Here is a 25,398-nt window from a genome sequence, read left to right as displayed (position 1 = left end):
TGGCAACCTCAGCGTTCCAAGTCGACACTATACACTGCGCCACCACAGGTCAGGCTGAAGTTCTAGACATTCTTAAGGAGTATATTAGAGATCTTTTCTAATTCTCAGGTTAGAAATGTTTACACAGACTCCAGCTTTCTCTGGCACATTTTCCATACACAGTTACATAGTCTTCTGGAATATCCTTACCCAAATTAACACCTTTCCAACAACTCTAGGAGAGCAACTATTGTACTGTTTTGACTTAGGTAGTTTCAAAACCACTGTTTCTTATATCTACACAGTACAGTTAGTGGCCTTGTTTGTTACATGGATCTGAGTCAATACCAAATCCACCATTCATTTTTTAATCAAAAACATCAGTTTTATGAATCAAGAACTATAAATCTTTAGGAGCTTCTACCTTTCTCTAGTTTTACCACCAGCATTAACAGTTGGCTTTTTAAGGGGCACTTCTTTTCCTATAAAAAACGTTTTAATGACTTCACACTAAATTAACCTATAGTCTCAAGGCCCTCCTTTAATGCCTTCAACTAAACTCTCTCCCAACACAGTAGCAAAGAAAGGGTACTATTCAAAGTCTGGCTTTACAAATTACATAACATTATTTTTAACAAATTTCCAGTGTTATCTAAGAATAGAGGAAGCTTTCCATTTTAAATCCACAAATACACCAACAGCCTCACAGAATAGTAACCTACTTGAAAAACGGTCAGACCTGAACTAGCACAGGTACAGCAGAAACAGAGAAGAGATAGACAGATTCAAGGTATGTCAAGAAGGTAGAACTAATAAGAGTTGATAACTCAGAAAATATGAGACACAGAAAAAGAATTCCAAAAGCCTCTGGATTCATGACTGGTAAGATCATTAATCATTCATGATCTCACCAACCATAAAAACAACTAGGGCTCCATCCACCACCTCTGTGGCCAAGCCAGAGCCCACCCCCATGGCCCCCATGCCCACAGTCCCCAACGCCACCTCTGCAGCTGCACTACAGCAATGGCAGAGGGCAGTGAGTATTCAGCCGGCAGCAGAGCCTAAAGCTGGACAACCAGGACACGTACGGGACAGATGAGAGCAAGAGGACAGAGAACATGCCAAAGTCTCAGAGGGGACTTGGGTGACAAAAAAAAAAGAAGAAACAGAAGACTAACTAGGAGAAACCAATTTTATAGGCCCCAAGTCAACTTTGCAGTTAATTTACAGGAAATTAAGAGTTAGCAGCCTTTAAAAAAAAAATCCCACCATTCCAATGAAGGAGTTGCAGGACATCCAGAAAGCAATGGAACTAAATTCCATTTCTCATTAAAATTAGTGGATTCTGACCTGTGGTGGCGCAGTGGATAAAGCGTCGACCTGGAAATGTTGAAGTCACCGGTTCGAAACCCTGGGCTTGCCTGGTCAAGGCACATATGGGAGTTGATGCTTCCAGCTCCTCCCCCCTTCTCTCTCTCTCTCCTCTCTCTCTCCCTCTATCTCTCCCTTTCTCTTTCCTCTCTAAAATGAATAAAAAAAATAAAAAAAAAGAAATCTTAGGAAAAAAAAAATTAGGGGATCACAGAATGTGCAGATAGTCCAGTACTTTCAGCCTTTTGTAAGTGCATTTTCACCAATGAAATAAAAGTTGGTTTTGCATCTCATTTGCATAATCAAACAACCTTCTATGATTTGTTCAATTTTCTGATGTTCTTGTTTAATAAATAAAAACATCAAATGCTTCTTTATTTTATCGCTTGATGTTCATTTTGAAATATCCCCTAATTTTTGTGAGCTGTATATTAACAGCATGCGAGGGCCCTGCCAGGAACATGGACGAGGCTGCCAAACACACAAACCAGTTTTGGGAGACTCAGCCTGCACCCAAACTGAATTAAGTAATAACATCTCATGGTGTAACAGAAGCAGATAAAGACAACATGTGCCAAGAGCCATATTCCTTTCCACAGAGTTCCCCCCCCCTTTTTTTGTATTTTTTTCTGAAGCTGGAAACGGGGAGAGACAGTCAGACAGACTCTCGCATGCGCCCGACCAGGATCCACCCAGCACGCCCACCAGGGGGCGATGCTCTGCCCCTCCGGGGGGTAGCTCTGTTGCAACCAGAGCCACTCTAGCGCCTGGGGCAGAGGCCAAGGAGCCATCCCCAGCGCCTGGGCCATCTTTGCTCCAATGGAGCCTTGGCTGCAGGAGGGGAAGAGAGAGACAGAGAGGAAGGAGAGGGGGAGGGGTGGAGCAGATGGGCGCTTCTCCTGTGTGCCCTGGCAGGAAATCGAACCCGGGACTTCTGCACGCCAGGCCGACGCTCTACCACTGAGCCAACTGGCCAGGGCCTCTACAGAGTTTTATGTGGGACACTTTAGATTTGGGTAATGCTGTATGCTCAAGGAGTTATACACCTTGTTAAATGGGAATTATGTGGAGGATGATGATACGTTCCAGTTTGACTATTTGTCTTGAGTTCCTGCTGAGGGCTCTGCACCTCCCAGGCTGGCTTCTTCAGTGGCACTGCATGGTCAGTGTCTTCAAACAAAAAACCGGTACGCTTCTTAAGAACCATCCCAGAAACCATTTGGATTTACAACAGGATAAATGTGTTGCATTTTTGCTCTGGGTCTGCAGTCTAGAAAGTCAAAGATCCACCTGTAAAAGTCAAAGATCTACGTGTATTAATGTGAAGAAGATGGCCGAGCCCTGGCCGGTTGGCTCAGTAGTAGAGCATGTTGGCCCAGCGTGTGGAAGTCCCGGGTTCGATTCCTGCTCAGGGCACACAGGAGAAGCACTAAATCCCTGAGTAGTAAGAGTGAAATTTTTCTCACTTAAATAGAGACCTGACTTTATAAAAACAATAAGGATATATAGACTTCTGGATGCCACAAAGACTCTGGGCTTGAGATAGATGGAACCAAAAGATATCAAAGCAGTTTGAGAATTAACCAAGTTACCTGAATAAGTTTCGCCCGGCCCCAGTGATGGATGAAGAGAAAGTAGCCCACTGGTTCCTCTCCCATTAGTACATTATTGACATGTTCATAGTGGAGAACTCCAGTGGTAAACTGACCCCAGCTTCTACACACCCCCTCCACAGTCATGCATCCCCCTGCTCCCAAGAGCCTCAAAGTTGCCTATTCCTTCCACAACAGTCCTGCCCGACTTCATGATGCACTCATTATAGATCAACTGAAAGGATTTAATATATCCAATGCATTAGATTTAATGGAAGAACAGATTCTGAAAATGTTGAGTTTGTATTACAATAGATGGATATTTCCATTTCTAGAACGCTAACACCATCATTTATTAATATTCTACTCAAAGATTTCTGGAACTGTCATTCCAAAGAAGGTAAGAGTACAACTTAAGTGAAATCAATGCAATTAGCAACAATCAGAAAAGAAAAAAAAAAATCCACATGAGCAATACTACAAATTTCTAGCTAGAACATTAATATTCTTCTCCAGTTTGTACTCCACAGGATCTGAAACTGACTTATATAAAATAATATAAACATTGAATCACTATGGTAAATTTAAAGAGTTTCTACTTAGATGACTCTTAACTTGAGTCAAGCGCTTTCTGTTATAATTTTAGTAATTTCAAATCTGAACAGCTCCAAATTATGTAAGTAATTCTGTTTGTATTTCAAAAGTAATTAATAAGCTAATCTTGCTAATAATTATTATTACTTTTATAGAATTTCTAGCCAACTAAACTAGGCACTTTTTTCTTTTATTTATTTATTTAAGAGAGGGGGAGGGGGAGGGAGAGGAGGCAAGAGAGAGAGAAAGAAAGAGAGAGAGAGAGAGAGAGAGGGAAGGAGAAAAAGAAGGTGGGATAAGCAGGAAGCATCAACTCCCATATGTGCCTTGACCAGGCAAGCCCAGAGTTTCAAACCACTGACCTCGGCATTCCAGGTTGAAGCCTTATCCACTGCACCACCACAGGTCAGGCTAAGCTAAGCATTTTTTTAATACACACATACACAGAAGACTTCTTGTGGGAAGTGATTTCTGAGCTAAGTGTTAAAGGCTGGGTATGAATTAGCTAGGTAAAGAAATAGGGAAGGACAACACAGGATCAGAGATATAGAACAATATAATATAATCCTAAACTATAATAGCATACTTAATTACTTCTGAAGTACAAACAGAATTACTTACATAATTTGGAATTGTTCAGATTTGAAATTAACATACTAAAATTATTATTTCAGATCTTATGGAGTACAAACTGAAAAATCTGAATGACCCTGCTTTAAGGATTACTTTTCTGAGATATTATAACCCCTTAACAGACAAGGAAACCAAAACTAAGATCAAGTGACATCTCAAAGATAACACAGACATAAAATTAAGCTATTATTAGGTCAACACTCCTTCTATAAGACAGTCCTATCTCTGAAAAGTTGATTTTTTTTTTTTACAAATGTACTATAAGTCCCCAAAGTCAAACAGTAAGAAAATACCATGCTAAAAGTTAGATTAGTATTTGAATCCCATTCCACAACTCTCTATTTGTCTAAGTTGGGTAATTTACTTAATTTTTCAGAGCTTGCTGGGTTACTGTGAAGTATAAATAATATAATGTAAATGGCATCACAGCAAAGTATTTAGGTCATAACAGATGCTTAGTAAATGGCAGCAACTATTTTTATTATTATTTTTCTTTTTCTCCAGGCCTTGGCCATCTCATATGCTAACAGGTGTCAATAGAATTGTTTTTAAATTTCTTTCTAGTTCTAACAGACTACTCCATTGAGAAGTGAGCCATTTCTTTCTATTTTAAGAAATACTAAGATTTTTTTTTAAATTCAGATTTCTTTTTCCACGTGGGAATTAAAAAAATTTTTTTAAGACTTTATTCATTTTCAGAGAGGAGGGAGAGAAAAGGGGGGAGGAGCAGGAAGCATCAACTCCCATACGTGCCTTGACCAGGCAAGCCCAGAATTTTGAACCGGTGACCTCAGCATTCCAGGCTGATGCTTTATCCACTGCACCACCACAGGTCAGACCCTAGGATTATTATTTTCTTTTAAGTGAGAGGCAAAAAGACAGGGACAGACAGACAGGAAGGGAGAGAGATGAGAAGCATCATAGTTTTAGCACCTTAGTTTCATTGATTGCTTTCTCATACGTGCCTTGACAGGGGGGTTCCAGCTGAGCCAGCGACCCCTTGCTCAAGCTAGCGACCTTGAGCTCAAGCAAGGAACCTTGGACTTTAAGCCAGTGACCTCTGGGCTCAAGCCAGCGATTATAGGGTCATGTCTATGATCCTACACTCAAGCTGGTAACCCTGCACTCAAGTTGGTGACCTTGGGGTTTTGAATCTGGGTCCCCAGCCCCCCAGGCTGATGCTTTATCCACTGTGCCACCACCTGGTCAGGCAAGAAATACTAGGATTTCTAATAGTGGGTTACAACTGCCCTTATTGTAATTTGTCAAAAAGGTTGTATACCTGTGACAGGCAACATGTTCATTAAAGAAAGTGTAACTTACCAATAGCTTTGCAGCTTGAACTCGTACTACCCAGGAGCCATCACTGACCATGTGGCAAATTTTTCCAAAAGCATCATCAACTAAGCGAATTTCTTCATTAGAAGAAGGGATTGGGACAATGCTAAATGAAAAGAAAAGGAACCACAAATGACAACATATAAGCCTAAAGCTTCAGGTTCAATAAACTAGGAACAATCTATGAAAACAGGCACAAGTAGAAATGATAACTGAATCATTAAAATCATAGAATGATGAAATACATTTCAGAGTAAACAAATGACTCTAGAAATACAAACTAACCCTTTTAGTTACAGTACAAATTTTTTTTTTTTTGCATTTTTCTGAAGCTGGAAATGGGGAGAGACAGATAGACTCCTGCATGCGCCCAGCCGGGATCCACCTGGCACGCTCACCAGGGGCTGACGCTCTGCCCACCAGGGGGCGATGCTCTGCCCCTCTGGGGCATCGCTCTCCCTCGACCAGAGCCACTCTAGCGCCTGGGGCAGAGGCCAAGGAGCCATCCCCAGCGCCCGGGCCATCCTTGCTCCAATGGAGCCTCGCTGTGGGAGGGGAAGAGAGAGACAGAGAGGAAGGAGAGGGGGAGGAGTGGAGAAGCAGATGGGCGCTTCTCCTGTATGCCCTGGCCGGGAATCGAACCCGGGACCCCTGAACGCCAGGCCGACGCTCTACCACTGAGCCAACCGGCCAGGGCCTACACTACAAATTATTGCTGCCTTGAATAAAAGTGTTTAATTCACCAGAGATACAAAGATTTACAAAGATACCAAAAACTAGCTACCATAGAGTATTTTATATCTGTATGTTTATTCTATATTTGCATTGCTGTCAATATAGTAACTCAGAATAAATCAATATAAAACATTATATTTGCATATCTGGTCCTAAAAGAAGAAACAAATTCTAATTAGTCTTTTTCTTTTATAATATTTGTCTCTCCACCTCAAAGAATTACTGTAAAAATAAGTGATTTAATTACTGAAAAAAAATTTTAACCAGGAAAGCACTACACAAGGGATTATTCTCAAACCATATGGTATCCTTATCTGACATCTGTATTCACTAAAATGGACCCCAAACAATTTTAAAGATTTAAAAAGGGTAGTAGGGGGAGCTGCAAAGCACTAGAAGGACAATCTCATCCCTCTATTTATTCTTCATTTACAGAAGAGGAGCTTAGGACTCAGAGAGTGGAGGTATCTCTTCCAAGTTACACAGAAAGTTCATGGATGGCAGAGCTGAAGAGCAAAGACCAAGGCATCCTGATTTTCAGGGTCTCTGCTTTTCTGCTATTTCACACTGCCTTCCAAAAATCTAACCAACATTCCTTTTCTCGCAGTAGGCTTTTTGCATGGTGAGAGGAGAGAAAGATGGCTTAGCAACGAACAAAAGCTGGCTTACACCCACACTGACCTTTCAGGATAGAGCTGACTGACAACCCAGATAAGCTGGACTGCAGCACTGCGCACTTGTTCGTAGTCATCTGAGAGCAATTTACAGGCCTGCAAACAAGGATTCCAAAAGTCTGTTAGCTTAATGTGCCCCCAGGTGATGTTCAAACTATTTTCACAATGAAGACAGAGTGGCTGGATACGGATGCCAATCAAAATACTTGTGGGTGGTTTTAACTACTTGAGCCTCTGCCCAACAAAGAATTCTTGGCTTCTGTCAGCTGCTCTCAATTCTGACTGTGAACCCTACCACAGCCTGTGCAAGGAGAACCACAGACTGATAGCACAAAAGCCATTAGAACAGCACAATTCTGGCAAATCTGCTGGGAGGTAACACTGCTGCTCTCCCAGGCTCAAACACCGAAGATCGATTTTTTCCCTATCTGTAAAATCAAAGCATAAATTTCTGATTTACAATCTGTCTAGAATATACAATCTTAATGCTAAACTGCCAAGCCAGATTTTTCTGTTTTACTTTGGTCTGAAATGGCATATCCCTACTCCACCTATTGTAATAGCAATACCCTAGATTTTAACAATACCCAGAACTACTCCATGTCTGAGATTTTAAAATCCTACATTCTATGCTCTGACCAGAACATGCTACTCCAACAGATCTTCCATTTCCATGACTTACTCCATCACACCTGCTCTTAATCCCATTTAGCCTACCTATCCATTTAACCAGGGTTTCTCAATCTTGGCACTACTGACATTTTGGACTGAATAATTCTTTGTGAGGGGCTGTCCCGTGCATTCAGATGCTTAGCAGCATCCCTGGCTAAGCAGCATCTACCCACTTGTAACACCACCCCTTCTCCCTCTCCCCATGGGTTGCAACAGTTAAAAATACCTCCTTTCCTGCCTGACCAGGTGGTGGCACAGTGGATAGAGCATTGGACTGGGATGTGGAAGGACCCAGGTTCGAGACTCCGAGGTCGCCAGCTTGAGCGCGGACTCATCTGGCTTGAGCAAAAACTCACCAGCTTGGACCCAGGATCACTGGCTCCAGCAAGGGGTTACTCAGTCTTTTTAAGGCCCGTGGTCAAGGCACATATGAGAAAGCAATCAATGAACAACTAAGAAGTCGCAACGCACAACGAAAAACTAAAGATTGATGCTTCTCATCTCTCTCCGTTCCTGTCTGTCTGTCCCTGTCTATCCCTCTCTCTGACTCTCTGTCTCTGTAAAACAAAACAAAACAAAACAAAACAAAACAAAAAAACCCTCCTTTCCTAACCGACCTTTCACCAGCATCTGACATGATTGACTATGAGAACTCTGTCCTATCTTTTCTGGAATATATTTTTCTTTTTCCTCTATTTTGCTACGCCTCAGTTCCACTCCAGGGCTGCTCTCTTTTTCTTTTTCTTCTTCTTCTTTTTTTTTTTTTTTTTTTTGACAGAGACAGAGAAACAGTCAACAGATGGGGACAGACAGGAAGGGAGAGAGATGAGAAACATCTATTCTTCGTTTCAGCTCCTCAGTTGTTCATTGATTGCTTTCTCATATGTGCCTTGACTGGGGGCTACAGCAGAGCAAGTGAGCCCTTGCTCAAGCCAGCAACCTTTGGCTCAAGGCAGAGACCTTGGGCTTCAAGCCAGTGACCTTTGGGCTCAAGCCAGCGACCACGGGGTCATGTCTATGATCCCACGCTCAAGCCGGTGACCTTGGGATTTCAGATCTGGGCCCTCTGTATCCCAGTCCGATGCTATATCCACTGCACCACCATCTGGTCAGGCAGGGCTGTTCTCTTATGTCTACCTCTTAAATGTTAGACTTTGCCCATAGCTCCATCCTAGGTCTCCTTCCTACTCTCCCAGAGTACCCTCATGCCCTCCCAGATATTGATGGCTCCAAATATCCACCTCCAGCTCTGATCTCTCCCGAGCTCCAGACCTTCACAAATATTTATGGCCTGGAATTCTCATCATGCTTGTTGTCCCATCAACCATTCAAACTCATTAAAGCTGAAACAATTCATTAGGTACCCAATTCTATCTTATATCTCAAATTCTCCACAATCAGTCCATTCTCACTCCTATAAGGCTCTCATCATTGCTTGCCTAGTGTTAAAAAAAACAACAGGCCCAAACTGGAGTCATCTGTGCTGAGCCCCACCAAAACTTAATACCTAACTACAGTGTCAGCTTCTTCCTAAAATGAAATTTTAAACCAATCAGCTGGAATTTCCTGGTTAGTACTATAAGGTAATCTGCCCATAAGACCCCCTATCTTCAGCTAAGGCAGTGGTTCTCAACCTTTCTAATGCCGTGACCCCGCAATACAGTTCCTCATGTTGCGGTGACCCCAAACCAAAAAATAATTTTGGTGGCTACTTCATAACTGTAATTTTGCTACAGTTATGATTTGGAATGTAAATACCTGATATGCATTATGTATTTTCCGATGGCTTTAGGTGACCCCGCTGGGATTGCGACCCACAGGTTGAGAACCGCTGAGCTAAGAGAAAGTAACCTTGCCCAAAATAATCCACTCTTTTCATTTCCTTGCCCCACCTTTTTCTGCCTACAAAAACCTTCCATTTGTATAGCCCCTCAAAACACCTTTCTATTTGCTGTATGGGAAGTTGCCTGATTCATGAATCATTCCATGAAGCCAATTAGATCTTTAAATTTACTTGGTTGAATTTTGTTTTTAAACACTACTTAACTGACATAGTCTTATACCACTTAATATGTGAATCATCTGGTTAACCTTTCTTCCTCTGAGTCCTCAAGTTTCCTTTAATTATTTGGCTTCCCACAGTTTTCCAATAGGAAGAGAGGGGGCTGGTCCCATCAACACAACCATTCTGAATTCATTCTACTTAAATTTCTAAAAGAATAAACTTGGTACACATCAGTCATAGGGGCTTGGCTAATTATCATCTTCCTCTGCAAGATAAAGCCACTTTGACAGGCTAACACAATCTGGTCTCTGTTCATGGACTTAGATTGCCTGACTCCCAGAGCCCAGCAATTACTCTACAAGAGAAATACCACTTTGTAAGGCTTTTTGGTGAGGCAGTCATCGGCTTCTCCTAGTGATACTATATGTTCACTGTGCCTTTTACTACCAATACTACAACAATCATGTGGAAACTTTTCATCTGATCCCAGGGTCTTGCTCATCCAGGTTGTCAAGTGTGGTGCCCAAAACTGACGTCACTGACTTCATGTTTGGCCCAAGCACCAGAGATCAGCAAGACTACCACTCTCCATATTCTGAACACTACACTTATCTCTGTATATTGATATTTATACTGAGCTACCTAAATCCTCCTAAAAGACTTTTCACATATACTAATCTTACTCAATTACATACCCCTCATTCTCTTCTTAGAATGTATTGTTTGAATACAACCTCACATTCATCTCAATTAACAGTTACCACTATAAGCTAGCTGACAATCAATGTGTCACCCTCCAAGTTTCATGATACCTCCCTTCCCCTTGCAAACAGTCATTTAAGGTACCTGATTATAAATTGTTTGGTGCAATTTCAGTCCTCTTTCATGGAGCTGCAACTATAAAATCAAGATATAGTTTAAGCATTTGGAAAAGTATCCATATTTCCAATGTCTCCTCACAATCTTACATACTTTCCCCATTATATCAGATTTACATAGTTCCTGTAGCCAAAATCAGTCCTATATAAATAAGAAACCTGGTCAAAGACTTCTTAGTAGACATATTCACTTAATAAATCTAACCCAAAGGCTCTCCCAAAGGGATATCAGAAGGGTATGAAACAATGATAAGAAGGCTGAGGAACAAATGATTAACACCATTGCCTCCTAAAAAGCACCCCTCCTACCCTGGTAAATTTCCCCTATATTTCTGAAACATGGGAGGTACAACCTGAACTGATTGTAATATAATAATATAATACACAGGGGGCTTCCATATTTCAGAAATACTAGTGAAAGCTACCAGAGAAGCCCCCCAAAAGCACACCTGTTATACAGAAATGTATGCCATTGAGTTCTGTGATGCCACCAACACGTTTCTGAAAAGTATGTATAAGGCGTATCTTGGGGGCATTCAGAATGTATACAAGGCAGCATTAGCCATGTACAAATAAAAACCAAACAAATCAAACTGTCCCCATTCAGTCTCCACGATCACGTTTACCATAGCTTTTATAGCTGCTGTTCTGACACGGGGGTCTTGGTCATTGAAGTAATCCCCTATCATCTTTTGAACATCTCTGACAACTAGGCCTTCTGCATCCTTTGTGACACTTTTCTCCAAAGAGCCAAGATTGCCAAGTAATTGCAGACACTTATTTCTTACACTGTGGGAAGTATCTGTCAGGTGCTATAAAAAGAGAAGAAAAAAGGACATGATTAAGATACCTTAAAATTAAAAAAAAAACACCAAAAAACAAAAAAACCAAACCAGAAACAATAGCACTCTATCAGCTTTAGGAATGACTTTGAACACTACATTCTCACTAAAGCCTGTCTGGTATCATGTTACTTGAGTATGTGTCTTCCAAAAAGAATCATAAGTCCTTAGAAAATATAAAGTAGACTCATTTGTTCACCACTGCAGTACCATCAGCTGACATTTTGCCTTGTAAAGGCAGGAGTGAGTACTTTGAAAATGGACTCTAGATTATATTTTATTTGCTATCAAATATAAAAACAAAATAGAAATTTATATATTAAAAAAATTTAATATCCATATAGTAATATATAAAAATCTTAAGTGTGCTACTCAATTAACTTTCACAAGATGAAAGCACACATATAACAAGCACTCAGATAAAGAAACAGAACAGCACCAACACCCAGAAAAGCCCCTTGTGCCACTTTCCAGGAATTATTCCCCCACCATCAAAAGTAGCCAGCATCTTTTTTTATTTTTTATAGGGACAGAGAGAGAGTCAGAGAGAGGGATAGATAGGGACAGACAGACAGGAACGCAGAGAGATGAGAAGCATCAATCATCAGTTTTTCGTTGAGACAGTTTAGTTGTTCATTAATTGCTTTCTCATATGTGCCTTGACCGCGGGCCTTCAGCAAACCAAGTAACCCCTTGTTCGAGCCAGCGACCTTGGGTCCAAGCTGGTGAGCTTTGCTCAAACCAGATAAACCTGTGCTCAAGCTGGAAACCTCAGGGTCTCAAACCTGGGTCCTCCACATCCCAGTCCGACGCTCTATCCACTGCGCCACCACCTGCTCAGGCAAAAGCTGCCAGCATCTTAACTTTTTTAAGATTTTATTTTATTGGTTTTTAGAGAGAGGAGACAGATAAACATATATATAAGGTCTACCGGAAAGTTCTGTCCATTTTTGGAATAAAATAAAATACAAATTTTTCTTACCGTCAATAAACTTTATTTAATATAATTGCCATTATTATTAATGATTTCTTGCCAGTGTAAGGGCAATTTGTATATCCCATTTTTGAAAAATGTTTTATCTTTTGATGTGAAAAATTGAACCAGTACTTGTTTGACATCTTCTTCATTTTTGAATTTTTGCCCTTCAAAAAATTTTGTAAGTACAAAAACAAGTGATAGTTGGAGGGTGCTAAGTCAGGGGAATATGGTGGATGCGACAGACATGCTTCTGTAGCATTTCTTCCTTGTTGGAATTCGTAAAAATTATAGTGGTGTAAATGAACTTTATCAGTAGCCATAGGTACACTATCGCTTCACACATAAGACTAACGTGAATCAACTTTGTTTTAGTTAATTTGCTACGTCAGTATGTATACATTAAGTGATAAAAATAGAGAGGCACACATGCGCCAAATAAACATGTGCTTACGTGTCGAAACTTGTGATAGAAACGGACAGAACTTTCCGGTAGACCATATATATATATATATGAGAGAGAGAGAAAGGAAGAGAAGGGGTGGGGGAGCGGGAAGCATCAACTGTAGTAGTTGCTTCCTGTACGTGTCTTGACCAGGCAAGTCTGGGACTTCAAATCAGCAACCTCAGGATTTCAGGTCAACACTTTATCCACTGCACCACCACAGGTCAAACTTAACTTCTAACAGGGGTCAGGAAACTTTTTGGCTGAGAGAGCCATGAACACCACATATTTTAAAATGTAATTATGTGAGAGCCATACAACAACCCGTGTACATTATGTATTATCCAATAAAAATTTGGTGTTGTCCCGGAGGACAGCTGTGATTGGCTCCAGCCACCCACAACCATGAACATGAGCAGTAGAAAAATGAATGGATTGTAATACATGAGAATGTTTTATATTTTTAACGTTATTATTTTTATTAAAGATCTGTCTGCAAGCCAGATGCAGCCATCAAAAGAGCCACATCTGGCTTGCGAGCCATAGGTTCCCGACCCCTGTTCTAACATATAGATTTATTTTGCCTATTTTTGTATTTTAAAAATCAAATAGTGTCTGGCTCTTTTTGCTTAATATTATCTTTGTGAGATTAGAGATTACAGCATGGCATATAGATATGGTTCATTCATTCTCATTACTGTATAGCATTCCATTGTGAATATAGTATACAACAATCCATTTATCCTTTCTACTGTTGATAGAATCTGAATTATTTCCAGTTTTTGGCTATTCTGCATAATGGTACTATGATTACTCTATTTTCTTTTTTTTTTTAGAGAGAGAAAAAGGAAGAGAGAGAGGGAAGCATCAACTCTTGCTCCACTTAGTTGTGCAATGATTGCTTCTCAAATGTACCCTGACCAGGGATTGAACCAGCGACCTTGGGCTTGAGCCAGCAACCTCGGGCTCAAGCAGGCAAACCTGGGCTCAAGCAGGCAGCCGTAGGATCATGTTGGTGACTCCAGGGGTCATGCTGGCGACCTTGGGTTTTAAATCTGTGACCTCAGTGTTTCAGGTTGATGCTCTATCCTCTGCACCACCACCATCAGTCAGGCCTATGATTATTCTTGTAAAGGCAGGCCTATGATTATTCTTGTGGCTATTAGTATACATGTTCACATTTCTGTTGAATATATATTTAGGAATAGAATTACTTGGTCATAGGGGATACTTACACTCAGTTTAAGAAGACATTGTCAAATAGTTTTCCAAAGCAATTGTATTAATTTAACAAATTTACACTTCCACAAGTAATCTGTAAGTGTTCCAGTTTTGCCAAATCCTTGTCAATACTTAGTACTGTCAATCTTTTTTTCATTTTATCTCTTCTCACCATCATTTTAAACAAATATCAGTCAACTTTCTCATATTTAGTCCAAAGTAACAAAAATAAGCTGTTTGCATAATACAGTAACAGGAACTAAAAATACCTTAATGAAATGAGGTTGTGCAGTAGGTCATAATATGGTGTGAAAATCTGACTTTTAGCCCTGGCCAGTGACTCAGTGGATAAAGTGTCGGCTGGGGGTATGGAATCTTGGGTTCTCTTGCCAGTCAGGGCACACAGGAGAAGCAACCATTTGGTTCTACTTCCCCTCCCCCTTCTCTCCCTCTTTCTCTCCCTCAGCAAGTGGTTCCATTGGTTCAAGTGTGGCCCTGGTGCTGAGGATAGCTCCTTTGGAGCGCATCAGCCTCAGGTGCTAAAAATATCTCAGTAGGCAAGTGGTAGCCTCTGATGGGGTTGCTGGGTAAATCCCGGTCTGGGTGCACACGGGAATCTGCCTCACTATCTCCCCTCCTCTCACCTGAAAAAAAAAGAATCTGCCTTTTACACTTTTTAGACTGAGGCCAACAGTAAGAAATAATATTATATTGCACCCTAGTACTCACACAAAAATATATAGACAGAAGGTTTAACAAAACAATATTACCATTACATCTTGTGATACACTGTGATATTTGAATTTTATCTTGTTTTTTCAAAAAATACTGGTCAGCCTGACCTGTGGTGGCGCAGTGAATAAAGCATCGACCTGGAATGCTGAGGTTGCTGGTTCAAAACCCTGGGCTTGCCTGGTCAAGGCACATATGGAAGTTGAAGCTTCCTGCTCCTCCCCTCCTTCTCTCTCTCTCTCTCTCTCTCTCTCTCTCTCTCTCTCTCCCCCTCCTCTAAAAAAATGAATAAATAAATAAAAATAATTAAAAAAAATACTAGTCATTACTCATGAAACTGACTACATTATCCACCAACAGATCATGATATTCAGTTTAAAACACACTGGTACACAGAAAAGTAAATGGAACTTGAAATGGAAAAACCAGGGTTCTCTCCTTAGAAAAATGGCTAGTTTCAGGACTGGGTCAAGAAATATGTAAGGAGAGTCTGAGACATCTTGGGTCAGAAAGCAAGGAAGATGTCAAGAACTAACACAGTCCAGCTCAAAAGGACACAGAAACCAATCTATAGTAGGTTCCCATTGTCAACAGTTATTATGACACCAAAAGAAAGCAATCAAACAAATCCAGAATGTTGGATATCCCATAAGACCAATTACCCAGTTCCTTCAATTAATCTATGGAATTTAAAGAAAAAACAAAAGGGGGCCCTATTACCAATTAAAAGAAATTTGAAAGACTATCCAAATGCAATAGATGGGTCTTTTTAGATCCTACTATAAAACATTTTATAAATATACCAAAACAAATCAATTATAAAAATATATTTTTAAAACAATTAAGGAGATTTTAATATGAACTGGTATGAGATAAGGATTAACTGTTAATTGCATCATGATTATATTAAAAAATATTACTAGTTACAGGTACATAGAGAAGTATTTATGACTGAAATAATATGATGCCAGGAATTTACTTTAAAATACTAGAGCTAAAAAAGTAAATAAATAAAATACTAGAGCTGACAGCAAGAAAAAGAAATAATAAAAAAGATTTCAAAGCATAAAAAATTGTCAAATTTAAAATACTTAGGAATAAACATAACAAAGAATGTAAAGGACTTATATAATGAAAACTATAAAACATTTTTATAGTTTTAGGGAAACTATAGGGAAATTGAAAAAGATATAATGAGATGGAAGAATATACCTTGTTCTTGGCTAGGAAGAATAAATATAATCAAGATGGCTATATTACCCAAAGCAATATACAAATTTAATGCAATTCCCATCAAACTTCCAATGACATTTTTTAAAGAAATAGAGCAAAAAATCATCAGATTTATATGGAACTATAAAAAATCCCGAATAGCCAAAGCAATCCTAAAGAAAAAGAATGAAGCTGGGGGCATTACAATACCTGACTTCAAACTATATTATAGGGCCACGACAATCAAAACAGCATGGTATTGGCAGAAAAATAGACACTCAGACCAATGGAACAGAATAGAAAGTCCAGAAATAAAACCACATATATATAGTCAAATAATTTTTGATAAAGGGGCCAACAACACACAATGGAGAAAAGAAAGCCTCTTCAATAAATGGTGCTGGGAAAACTGGAAAGCCACATGCAAAAGAATGAAACTGGACTACAGTTTGTCCCCCTGTACAAAAATTAACTCAAAATGGATCAAAGATCTAAACATAAGACCTGAAACAATTAAGTACATAGAAGAAGACATAGGTACTCAACTCATGGACCTGGGTTATAAAGAGCATTTTATGAATTTGACTCCAATGGCAAGAGAAGTGAAGGCAAAAATTAATGAATGGGACTACATCAGACTAAGAAGTTTTTGCTCAGCAAGAGAAACTGATAACAAAATAAACAGAAAGCCAACTAAATGGGAAATGATATTTTCAAACAACAGCTCAGATAAGGGCCTAATATCCAAAATATACAAAGAACTCATAAAACAACAACAAACAAACAAACAATCCAATAAAAAAATAGGAAGAGGATATGAACAGACACTTCTCCCAGGAAGAAATACAAATGGCCAACAGATATATGAAAAGATGCTAATCTTCTTTAGCTATTAGAGAAATGCAAATCAAAACTGCAATGAGATACCACCTCACACCTGTTCGATTAGCTATTATTAGCAAGACAGGTAATAGCAAATGTTGGAGAGGCTGTGGAGAAAAAGGAACCCTCATACACTGTTGGTGGGAATGTAAAGTAGTACAACCATTATGGAAGAAAGTATGGTGGTTCCTCAAAAAACTGAAAATAGAACTACCTTATGACCCAGCAATCCCTCTACTGGGTATATACCACAAAAACTCAGAAACATTGATATGTAAAGACACATGCAGCCCCATGTTTATTGCAGCATTGTTCACAGTGGCCAGGACATGGAAACAACCAAAAAGCCCATCAATAGATGACTGGATAAAGAAGATGTGGCACATATACAATATGGAATACTACTCAGCCATAAGAAATGATGACATCGGAACATTTACAGCAAAATGGTGGGATCTTGATAACATGATACGAAGCGAAATAAGTAAATCAGAAAAAACCAGGAACTGCATTATTCCATACGTAGGTGGGACATAAAAGTGAAACGTGAAACTAAGAGACATTGATAAGAGTGTGGTGGTTAGGGGGGGGGGAGGAAAGGGAGAGGGAAAGGGGGAGGGGGAGGGGCACAAAGAAAACAAGATAGAAGGTGACAGAGGACAATCTGACTTTGGGTGATGGGTATGCAACATAATTGAACGACAAGATAACCTGGACTTGTTATCTTTGAATATATGTATCCTGATTTATTGATGTCACCCCATTAAAAAAATAAAATTATTTTTTAAAAAAATTGTCAAATTTACCCTCAAAACTAGAAAGAACAGCAAATTTCAAACTTTGCATAATAAAGGTATATAGGGGTAGGCAAAAGTAGGTTTATAGTTATTCCTATGGAAAAGACATGCAGACATGCAGCTTATGATTATAAAACAGCCATAGTCACTCAAAAAAATGTCACAATGACAGTGCACTTAGGTACTATCTCATAAGTACTCAAATTCTGGCCTTCATTTTTCACACATTCTAGTAGCCTACTTTCTATACTCAAGTGCACTTTGGCAGAGTTTTTACAAACCTATTTTTGCCCACCCCTGTATATATAAGAGACCTAGCTTCGCCCTGGCCGATTGGCTCAGTGGTAGAGCATTGGCCTGGTGTGCAGGAGTCCCGGGTTCGATTCCCAGCCAGGGCACACAGAAGAAGCACCATCTGCTTCTCCACCCCTCCCCCTCTCCTTCCTCTCTGTCTCTCTCTTCCCCTCCCACAGCCAAGGCTCCATTAGAGCAAAGTTGGCCCGGGCGCCGAGGATGGCTCCATGGCCTCTGCCTCAGGCACTAGAATGGCTCTGGTTGCAACAAAGCAACGCCCCAGATGAGCAGAGCATCGCCCCCTGGTGGGCATGCCAGGTGGATCCCGGTCGGGCACATGCGGGAGTCTTTCTGATTGCCTCCCCATTTCCAACTTCAGAAAAATACAAAAAAAAAAAAAATCTAAAAATGGTTTAATCAAATAATTTAGTTAATTCTTGCCTCCAAGTTACTTAAGCTACAGAAATGTGAAACACACACTGTATGTCCTCACAATGCATTAAATATAGTAAGGGCTCAAAATTATCTACCGCCTGACCTGTGGTGGCACAGTGGATAAATCATCGACCTGGAATGCTGTGGATGCTGGTTCAAAACCCTGGGTTTGTCCAGTCAAGGTACATACAAGAAGAGAAGCAACAACTACGAGTTGATGCTTCCTATTCCTCCCCCCCTTCTCTCCTCTAAAAAATAATCAATAAACAAAATCTTCAAAGAAAATTATCCACCACAATAAGACACTGAAATTTAAAAGTTAAGAGAAACTTCTAGATGCAAAGCTGGCAATAACTCTCAGTTAATAGATCAAGTTTGTTTTTTTTTAATAAACTATATTTAGTGTGGAAGCATCATTTCTCATAATTAAATTGCTGACAAAATCACTAGCCCCTGGAAGGTTGCCACCATTGTGACAACTACTATGATTTTTTAAGAAACTAAAATCTGGCCCTGGCCGGTTGGCTCAATGGTAGAGTGTTGGCCTGGTGTGTGCATATCTTGGGTTCAATTCCTGGTCAGGGCACACAGGAGAAGTAACCATCTGCTTTGCCACCCGTCCCCTTCCCCCTTCCACTCTCCCTTCTCCTCCCGCAGCCATGGCTCTATTGATAGGAGCACATCAGCCCCAGGCACTGAGGATGGCTCTGGTGAGCCTCTGTCCCAGGCACTAAAAATAGCTCGGTTATAAACATGGCCCCAGCAAGTCAGAGTATCAGCCCAGACGGGAGCTGTGGGTCAGGGTGCATGCAGGAGTCTATCTCCCCTCCTCTCACTTGGAAAAGATGGACAAAAATAATCTCCTAACTTCTATTAAGGTAATTGGGAACACTGATATATACATAACCTGTTTATTACTGAATATTATCTCAAAAGAGAGAATAAGTCTAAAAATCACACCATTGGCCAACAATTAGAGTTTTATGATGTCCTTCCCCTACAGGCCACTTCTTGCATAATGGTCATCATCACTAACAGCTATCTAGTCTCTGCTTTGTAGATGATGCTATTTCAGTGTTATACCCAGGCTATTCACTAAAGTACCATCATTTTTATACTAATGGAGTAAGTAGACCACATCTCCAATAAGAGCAATCCATGTTAAAAATGAAATAAGCTAAACCAACCACTTTAGAACTATTGCTTTAGGAAAAAACAAATCAATGGTTAAGGTGAACCAAGAAAATCTGAGACTGATGTTAAATAAGACAAAAATATGTAACTTACTGACTCATTCAGTTTCAATGTTAATTGTTTTTAAGCACAGATAAAAATTCAGTGTACTTTGCTGCAAATGATTCCAACAGAAAACCTCTCCTAACAAACCACATGTTATATGTGTTTGGATAGTATCTTATGTTAAAAAGCTGTATGGTTCTACCTGTTGCCTTAAGAGCTTAATGTGCTTTTGCCATAAAATTAAAGGAACAGAAAAGAAACAGGCTGGAAGAGAAGGCAAGATGGAAAGAGGCAAAGAAGAATTAAAGTAGGCTCTAAGGAAGACTCATAAGCAAAAATGACATTTGCTCTTCCAGAAAGTTCTTCACATATAGGAAAGGAAGCAGAAAACATCCTATTTCAGTTGTGCTGATGCTACAACAAGAAAAGAATATTAACTTCCTGGCCAAATCTGTGAACCAAATCTCTTCATCTCTCAAATAAGAATTAGCTATACAATGTACCTCAGGGAATTATTGATAGAATAAAATGATACAAACTGAAAAGTTAAGAATACCCAAAAGCATGACTTTCTTCCTGCTGTGAACAAAGAATATAGCAGACTGGCATCCTGTATTTTTTTTTTTAAGATTTTACTTATTCATTTTAGAGAGGAGAGAGAGAAAGAGAGAGAAGGAAGAGAAAAGTGGGGGGAGGAGCAGGAAGCATCAACTCCCCTATGTGCCTTGACCAGGCAAGCCCAGGGTTTCAAACTAGCGACCTCAGCATTCTAGGTCAACACTCCATCCACTACACCACCACAGGCTATGCCTTGTATTTTTTAAAATTTTATTTCTTGATTGATTTTAGAGAAGTGGGGGTCGAGAGGAGAGAAAGAGAAAAACATGGATTTGTTGTTCCACTTATTTATGCATTCACTGGTTGATCTTTGTATGTGCCCTGACCAGAGATCAAACCCACAACCTTGGCATACAGGATGACACTCTAACCAACCAAGCTAACCAGCCAATGCCTCACCTTGTATTTAAAAGACATATAAAAGAACAATTTGAACTTAAAAGAATAAAAATGATAGGAATAGACCATAATATATTGAATAACGTAACAGACAGATAGGAAGGAAGGGAGGAGGGAAGGAAAGCTCTCTTTCTAATAGAATGCCAACTTGTTACAGGTACAAGGTTCGTGTGCCCAAATGCCTCAAGAGAAAAGCCAATATTCAATAGATTAGAATTTTAGAGTAAGGAAAGGTTTACTGATTGAGAAGGCCTAGCTCAAGAAGACAGGAGAACTAATTCTCAAATTCATCTTAAAAGAGCTCAAAATTCAGGCATCTATTTATCAGAGCAATGGGTGAGGCAAGAGGTGGGTGGAGACTGTATATAGCCAAGCACAAGAAAGAGAACTAAGGAAAAGTGCCCTATTTCTAATCCCTTTGTTCCTGGTCCATCTGTTGAAACACCTTCCCACCCCATCTGGAGACTCCTATACTTTGTGCTTATTACCCACCTCTTCCTGGCAAAGGTGCTTCACAAGCTCCAAGCAGAAATCCACTGATTAGCCTATCTATCACAGAAGGTCTTAGCCTGAAGGCCATCAGAGAGGAAGCATTTCACTGTTACAAATAAATATAAACATAATAACAGAAAATCATTTTGCAATGATCAGAGTAATAACTGACTCAAGATTTATTAATAGTTGCTAAAATACTGAGTAACAGTTTGACGGGGAAGAGGATACTTACATCCTCAAAGTACCTCCCCCAAATTACTCATTAATCACAACGGAAAACAATACAGTAAGTCCTCAATGTCAATAGGTTCAATGAATAAGGAAATCAATTTTATGACAGGCTAACTGATAGAAATAAAAGTTCCTACATGGTCTCATCAACACCGTAACAAAATGACACTGAAAGAAACAATGTTACTCAAGGACCCCCTGTGACTCTAAATATAAAACCCTAACAGCAGCCACATTCACCAAGTATCAAAGTTAAGCAACATCAATAACGAGTCAAACCTCATCTGTGCCTCCGGAGATGATGCATTGAGAAAGACGTAAGTCAACAACCATACCACACTGAACGCGCTGATCTCGTTAGATCTCGTAAGCTAAGCAGAGTCGGGCCAGGTTAGTACTTGGATGGGAGAAAGACATACAGGAGAGTGACATAAGAGGAATGGTGGAGTGAGAGATCCCCTTGATTTCTCCCCTTGAAATTTCAACAATTTAAACAGCTATAACTCAGCAAGGAACCCCAGCTTGGTGCACAGACAAGCCTGAAAGATTCACACATTCAAGCAACTACAGGTGGGCAAGGAGCAGCTACAGCTAGAGAGGGAGTATTAGAAGGGGGGGATAAGGATGCAGCCAAGAGCTCTCGGCAGGGTTCTGGAGAGGGAAGAAATCCAGGTGTGTCTGTGTTTCCTCTTGCCAGGAGAAGTGGAGAGATTTGAGGGCACTCCCAGGAGTGAACAACTAAAGCAGCAGCTGAGTGCAGGGAAGGGGGCAGGTGACTGGGCTGTAAGGCACTGCTGCTTCTTCTGCAGTCTTCCGAAAGCATGCACTTGAGAGAGAGTAATGGAGACGCAAAGTGCCACAATCCCCCAGCCTCCCAGAACTCTCCTCCCTTCACATTTGGTGTGGGGGTACAGGGTACATCAGTGGCATACCCAGGAACTAACAGTGCAGACCTACTGTTATCCCTAAGCAAAGGCAGTATTCCATGTCTGTTACCAATTGGGTCAGGACAAAAGGGAAACATGCTGAGGTCCGATGACCCTCAGCACTCCCCCTCCCAAATATCTTAGCTACACTCACAAGCAGCCAACATGGCGGTGGGAGTCAGCATGGGAATTCCACACAGTTAAAGCTTGTGATTCAGTGCCACCTACTGGAAAATAATAGAAAAGCCTTTTGGAAGTAAATTACTAAGAAAGAGCCACTTACAAATGCTTAGATAGAGAAGGAATCCATTGAATACCACAAATAACCAAGAAAAAAATGCAGTTCAGAAAAACAAAACAAAAAATCTTCAGAAAGCAATCTTAAACACATAGAAACTTGGGATATAAATGACAAAAAATTTTAAATTGAAGTTCTGAAAATAATGAGATGAGAGAAAACACTGATAGGCAATTTAATGTATTCAGAAAACAAATTAACAAACAAAATAAATACTTTAGCAAAGAAACTGAAACTTTAATGAAGAACCAAACAAATTCTGACAGTGACCAACTCAATACACAAGATAAAGAATGAACTAGTGAGTACAGCTAATGGAGCTGGCCAGACAGAGGAAAGAATATGTGATATGGAAGACAGGCTTCTAGAGATGATTCAAAGGCAAGAGAGAGACTCAAAAAAAAAAAATAAATAAATAAAAACGATAGAGCTCTAGGAGAATTATCTGACTCCATCAGAAAGATCAATATAGAATACTCAAGGCAGCACTCAAGGAAAAGAAGAAAGTAACATATAAAGGAAAGCCCATTAGGTTATCATCAAATTTCTCAGAACTCTACAAGCCAGAAAAGAGTGGACCCAAACATTCAAAGTACTGAAAGGAATTACCAGCCAAGAATAATGTATTCATCAACATCATCCTTTAAATATGAAGAAAAAATGAAGACTTTCTCAGACATACTGAAGATGAGGGACTTTATCGCCAGAAACACTCCACTTCAGGAAGTACTCAAGGGTGTTATTCTACCTGATAAAAAATATATAATGTCACTAAACTACAGATAAAGTCTCCAACAAACTTACAACATAAATAGAGATAACTTGTGGCCCTGGCCGGTTGGCTCAGTGGAAGAGTGTCAGCCTGGCATGTGGAAGTCCTGGGTTCGATTCCCGGTCAGGGCACACAGAAGTGCCCATCTGCTTCTCCACCCTTCCCCACTTTCCTTCCTCTCTATCTCTCTCTTCCTCTCTCACAGCCAAGGCTCCATTGGAGCAGAGTTGGCCCAGGCACTGAGGACGGCTCCATGGCCTCTGCCTCAGGTGCTAGAATGGCTCCAGTTGCAATGGAGCAACGCCCCAGATGGGCAAAGCATCATCCCTGGTAGGCATGCGGGGTGGATCCCAGTCAGGCACATGCAGGAGTCTGTCTGACTGTCTCCCCACTTCTAAATTCAGAAAAATACAAAAAAATAACCCACAAAAAAACAGAGATAACTTGTGACAACAAAAACATTAAAGAGTGGGGCAAAGGAGGATGGAGGGCAGAAGCATTCATAAGACAAAGGACTGTAGTATAAATGAAACTTTCTTTTTCAATAACCTAATAGTAACTACCCACAAAAGAGCCAACACTGAAATACATAGCTTAAAAAATGAGGAAAACAGCCTGACCAGGTGGTGGTGCAGTGGATAGAGCGTCAGACTGGGATGCAGAGGACCCAGGTTTGAGACCTCGAGGTCGCCAGCTTGAGCGTGGGGTCATCTGGTTTGAGTAAAAAGCCCACCAGCTTGAACCCAAGGTCGCTGGCTCCAGCAAGGGGTTATACTCAGTCTGCTGAAGGCCCGTGGTCAAGGCACATATGAGAAAGCAATCAATGAACAGCTAAGGTGTTGCAACACGCAATGAAAAACTAATGATTGATGCTTCTCATCTCTCTCCATTCCTGTCTGTCTGTCCCTGTCTATCCCTCTCTCTGACTCATTCTCTGTCTCTGTAAAAAAATTAAAAATAAAAATAAATAAAAATAAAAATGAGGAAACAGGGGAAAGAAGAATAAAATACCACCAACCAAAAACAACTGACAGAAACACAAAGGAAAAGAACCAACAGTTGGCACAGAGCTATCAGGAAACAAAAGATAAAATGGGTAGAGTAAATTCTCATGCATAAATAATTACCCTAAATATAAATGTACTGAACTTACCACCAGAGGCACAGAGTACTACAATGGATCAAAAAACAAAACCCGCCGGTTCGAAACCCTGGGCTTGCCTGGTCAAGGCACATATGGGAGTTGATGCTTCCAGCTCCTCCCTCCCCTTCTCTCTCTCTCTCTCTCTCTCTCTCTCTCTCTCTCTCCCTCTCCTCTCTAAAAAATGAATAAATTAAAAAAACAAAAAAACAAACAAACAAAAAAAAACCCAAATCAGATAATCCTGTATGGGTAGACCAACGGCCCCTTTCTCAGGAGAAACTTAGGGCAGCTGCTCAATTGGTACAAGAGCAGCTACAGCTTGGGCACATTGAACCATCTAATAGCCCATGGAATACACTTCCATATTTTGATCTTGTTGCCTCCTGGATTATCAAGGGGCACAGGCAACCCTTACAGCTTATAGGTTTTGAGCCTCAAAATTATTGTTGTTTCTTTTTACAAAGGATCAACAACAATGGCTCTGGGAAACTTCCACTAAATGGCAAATCGCTCTTGCAAATCAATGGACAACTTTATGTTTTGTTTTGTTTTTTGGGGTTTTTTTTGTATTTTTCTGACGCTGGAAACAGGGACAGACAGTCAGACAGACTCCCGCATGTGCCCGACCGGGATCCACCTGGCACGCCCACCAGGGGCGACGCTCTGCCCACCAGGGGGCAATGCTCTGCCCCTCCGGGGCGTCACTCTGCCGAGACCAGAGCCACTCCAGCGCCTGGAGCAGCGGCCAAGGAGCCATCCCCAGCGCCCGGGCCATGTTTGCTCCAATGGAGCCTTGGCTGCGGGAGGGGAAGAGAGAGACAGAGAGGAAGGAGGGGGGGGGGTGGAGAAGCAAATGGGCGCCTCTCCTATGTGCCCTGGCCGGGAATCGAACCCGGGTCCCCCGCACGCCAGGCCGACGCTCTACCGCTGAGCCAACCGGCCAGGGCCTCAATGGACAAGTTTATA

At 40.6% G+C, this 25,398-nt stretch overlaps 1 protein-coding gene and 1 pseudogene across 1 annotated transcript in view; one reads left to right on the top strand and one right to left on the bottom strand.

Annotated features, from left to right (window-relative positions):
• The window catches only part of INTS4 (integrator complex subunit 4), a 166,854-nt gene that overhangs the window by 68,784 nt on the left and 72,672 nt on the right, over positions 1-25,398 (bottom strand). Inside the window, exons 7-10 of the mRNA XM_066249569.1 lie at positions 11,101-11,286; positions 10,443-10,493; positions 6,927-7,015; positions 5,496-5,616 (exon numbers count right to left, since the gene is read on the bottom strand). Of these exons, the coding sequence (XP_066105666.1) occupies positions 5,496-5,616; positions 6,927-7,015; positions 10,443-10,493; positions 11,101-11,286 (447 nt within the window). The remainder of the gene's footprint in view (positions 1-5,495; positions 5,617-6,926; positions 7,016-10,442; positions 10,494-11,100; positions 11,287-25,398) is intronic.
• LOC136321453 (glycylpeptide N-tetradecanoyltransferase 2 pseudogene) lies at positions 1,006-2,627 on the top strand (annotated as a pseudogene).

The sequence above is a fragment of the Saccopteryx bilineata genome, chromosome 1 (genome assembly GCF_036850765.1).
Source record: "Saccopteryx bilineata isolate mSacBil1 chromosome 1, mSacBil1_pri_phased_curated, whole genome shotgun sequence".
In the NCBI taxonomy this organism is placed as follows: domain Eukaryota; kingdom Metazoa; phylum Chordata; class Mammalia; order Chiroptera; family Emballonuridae; genus Saccopteryx; species Saccopteryx bilineata.
The sequence above is the reverse complement of the archived record's forward strand: the minus strand, read 5'-3'. Positions and strand labels throughout refer to the sequence as shown.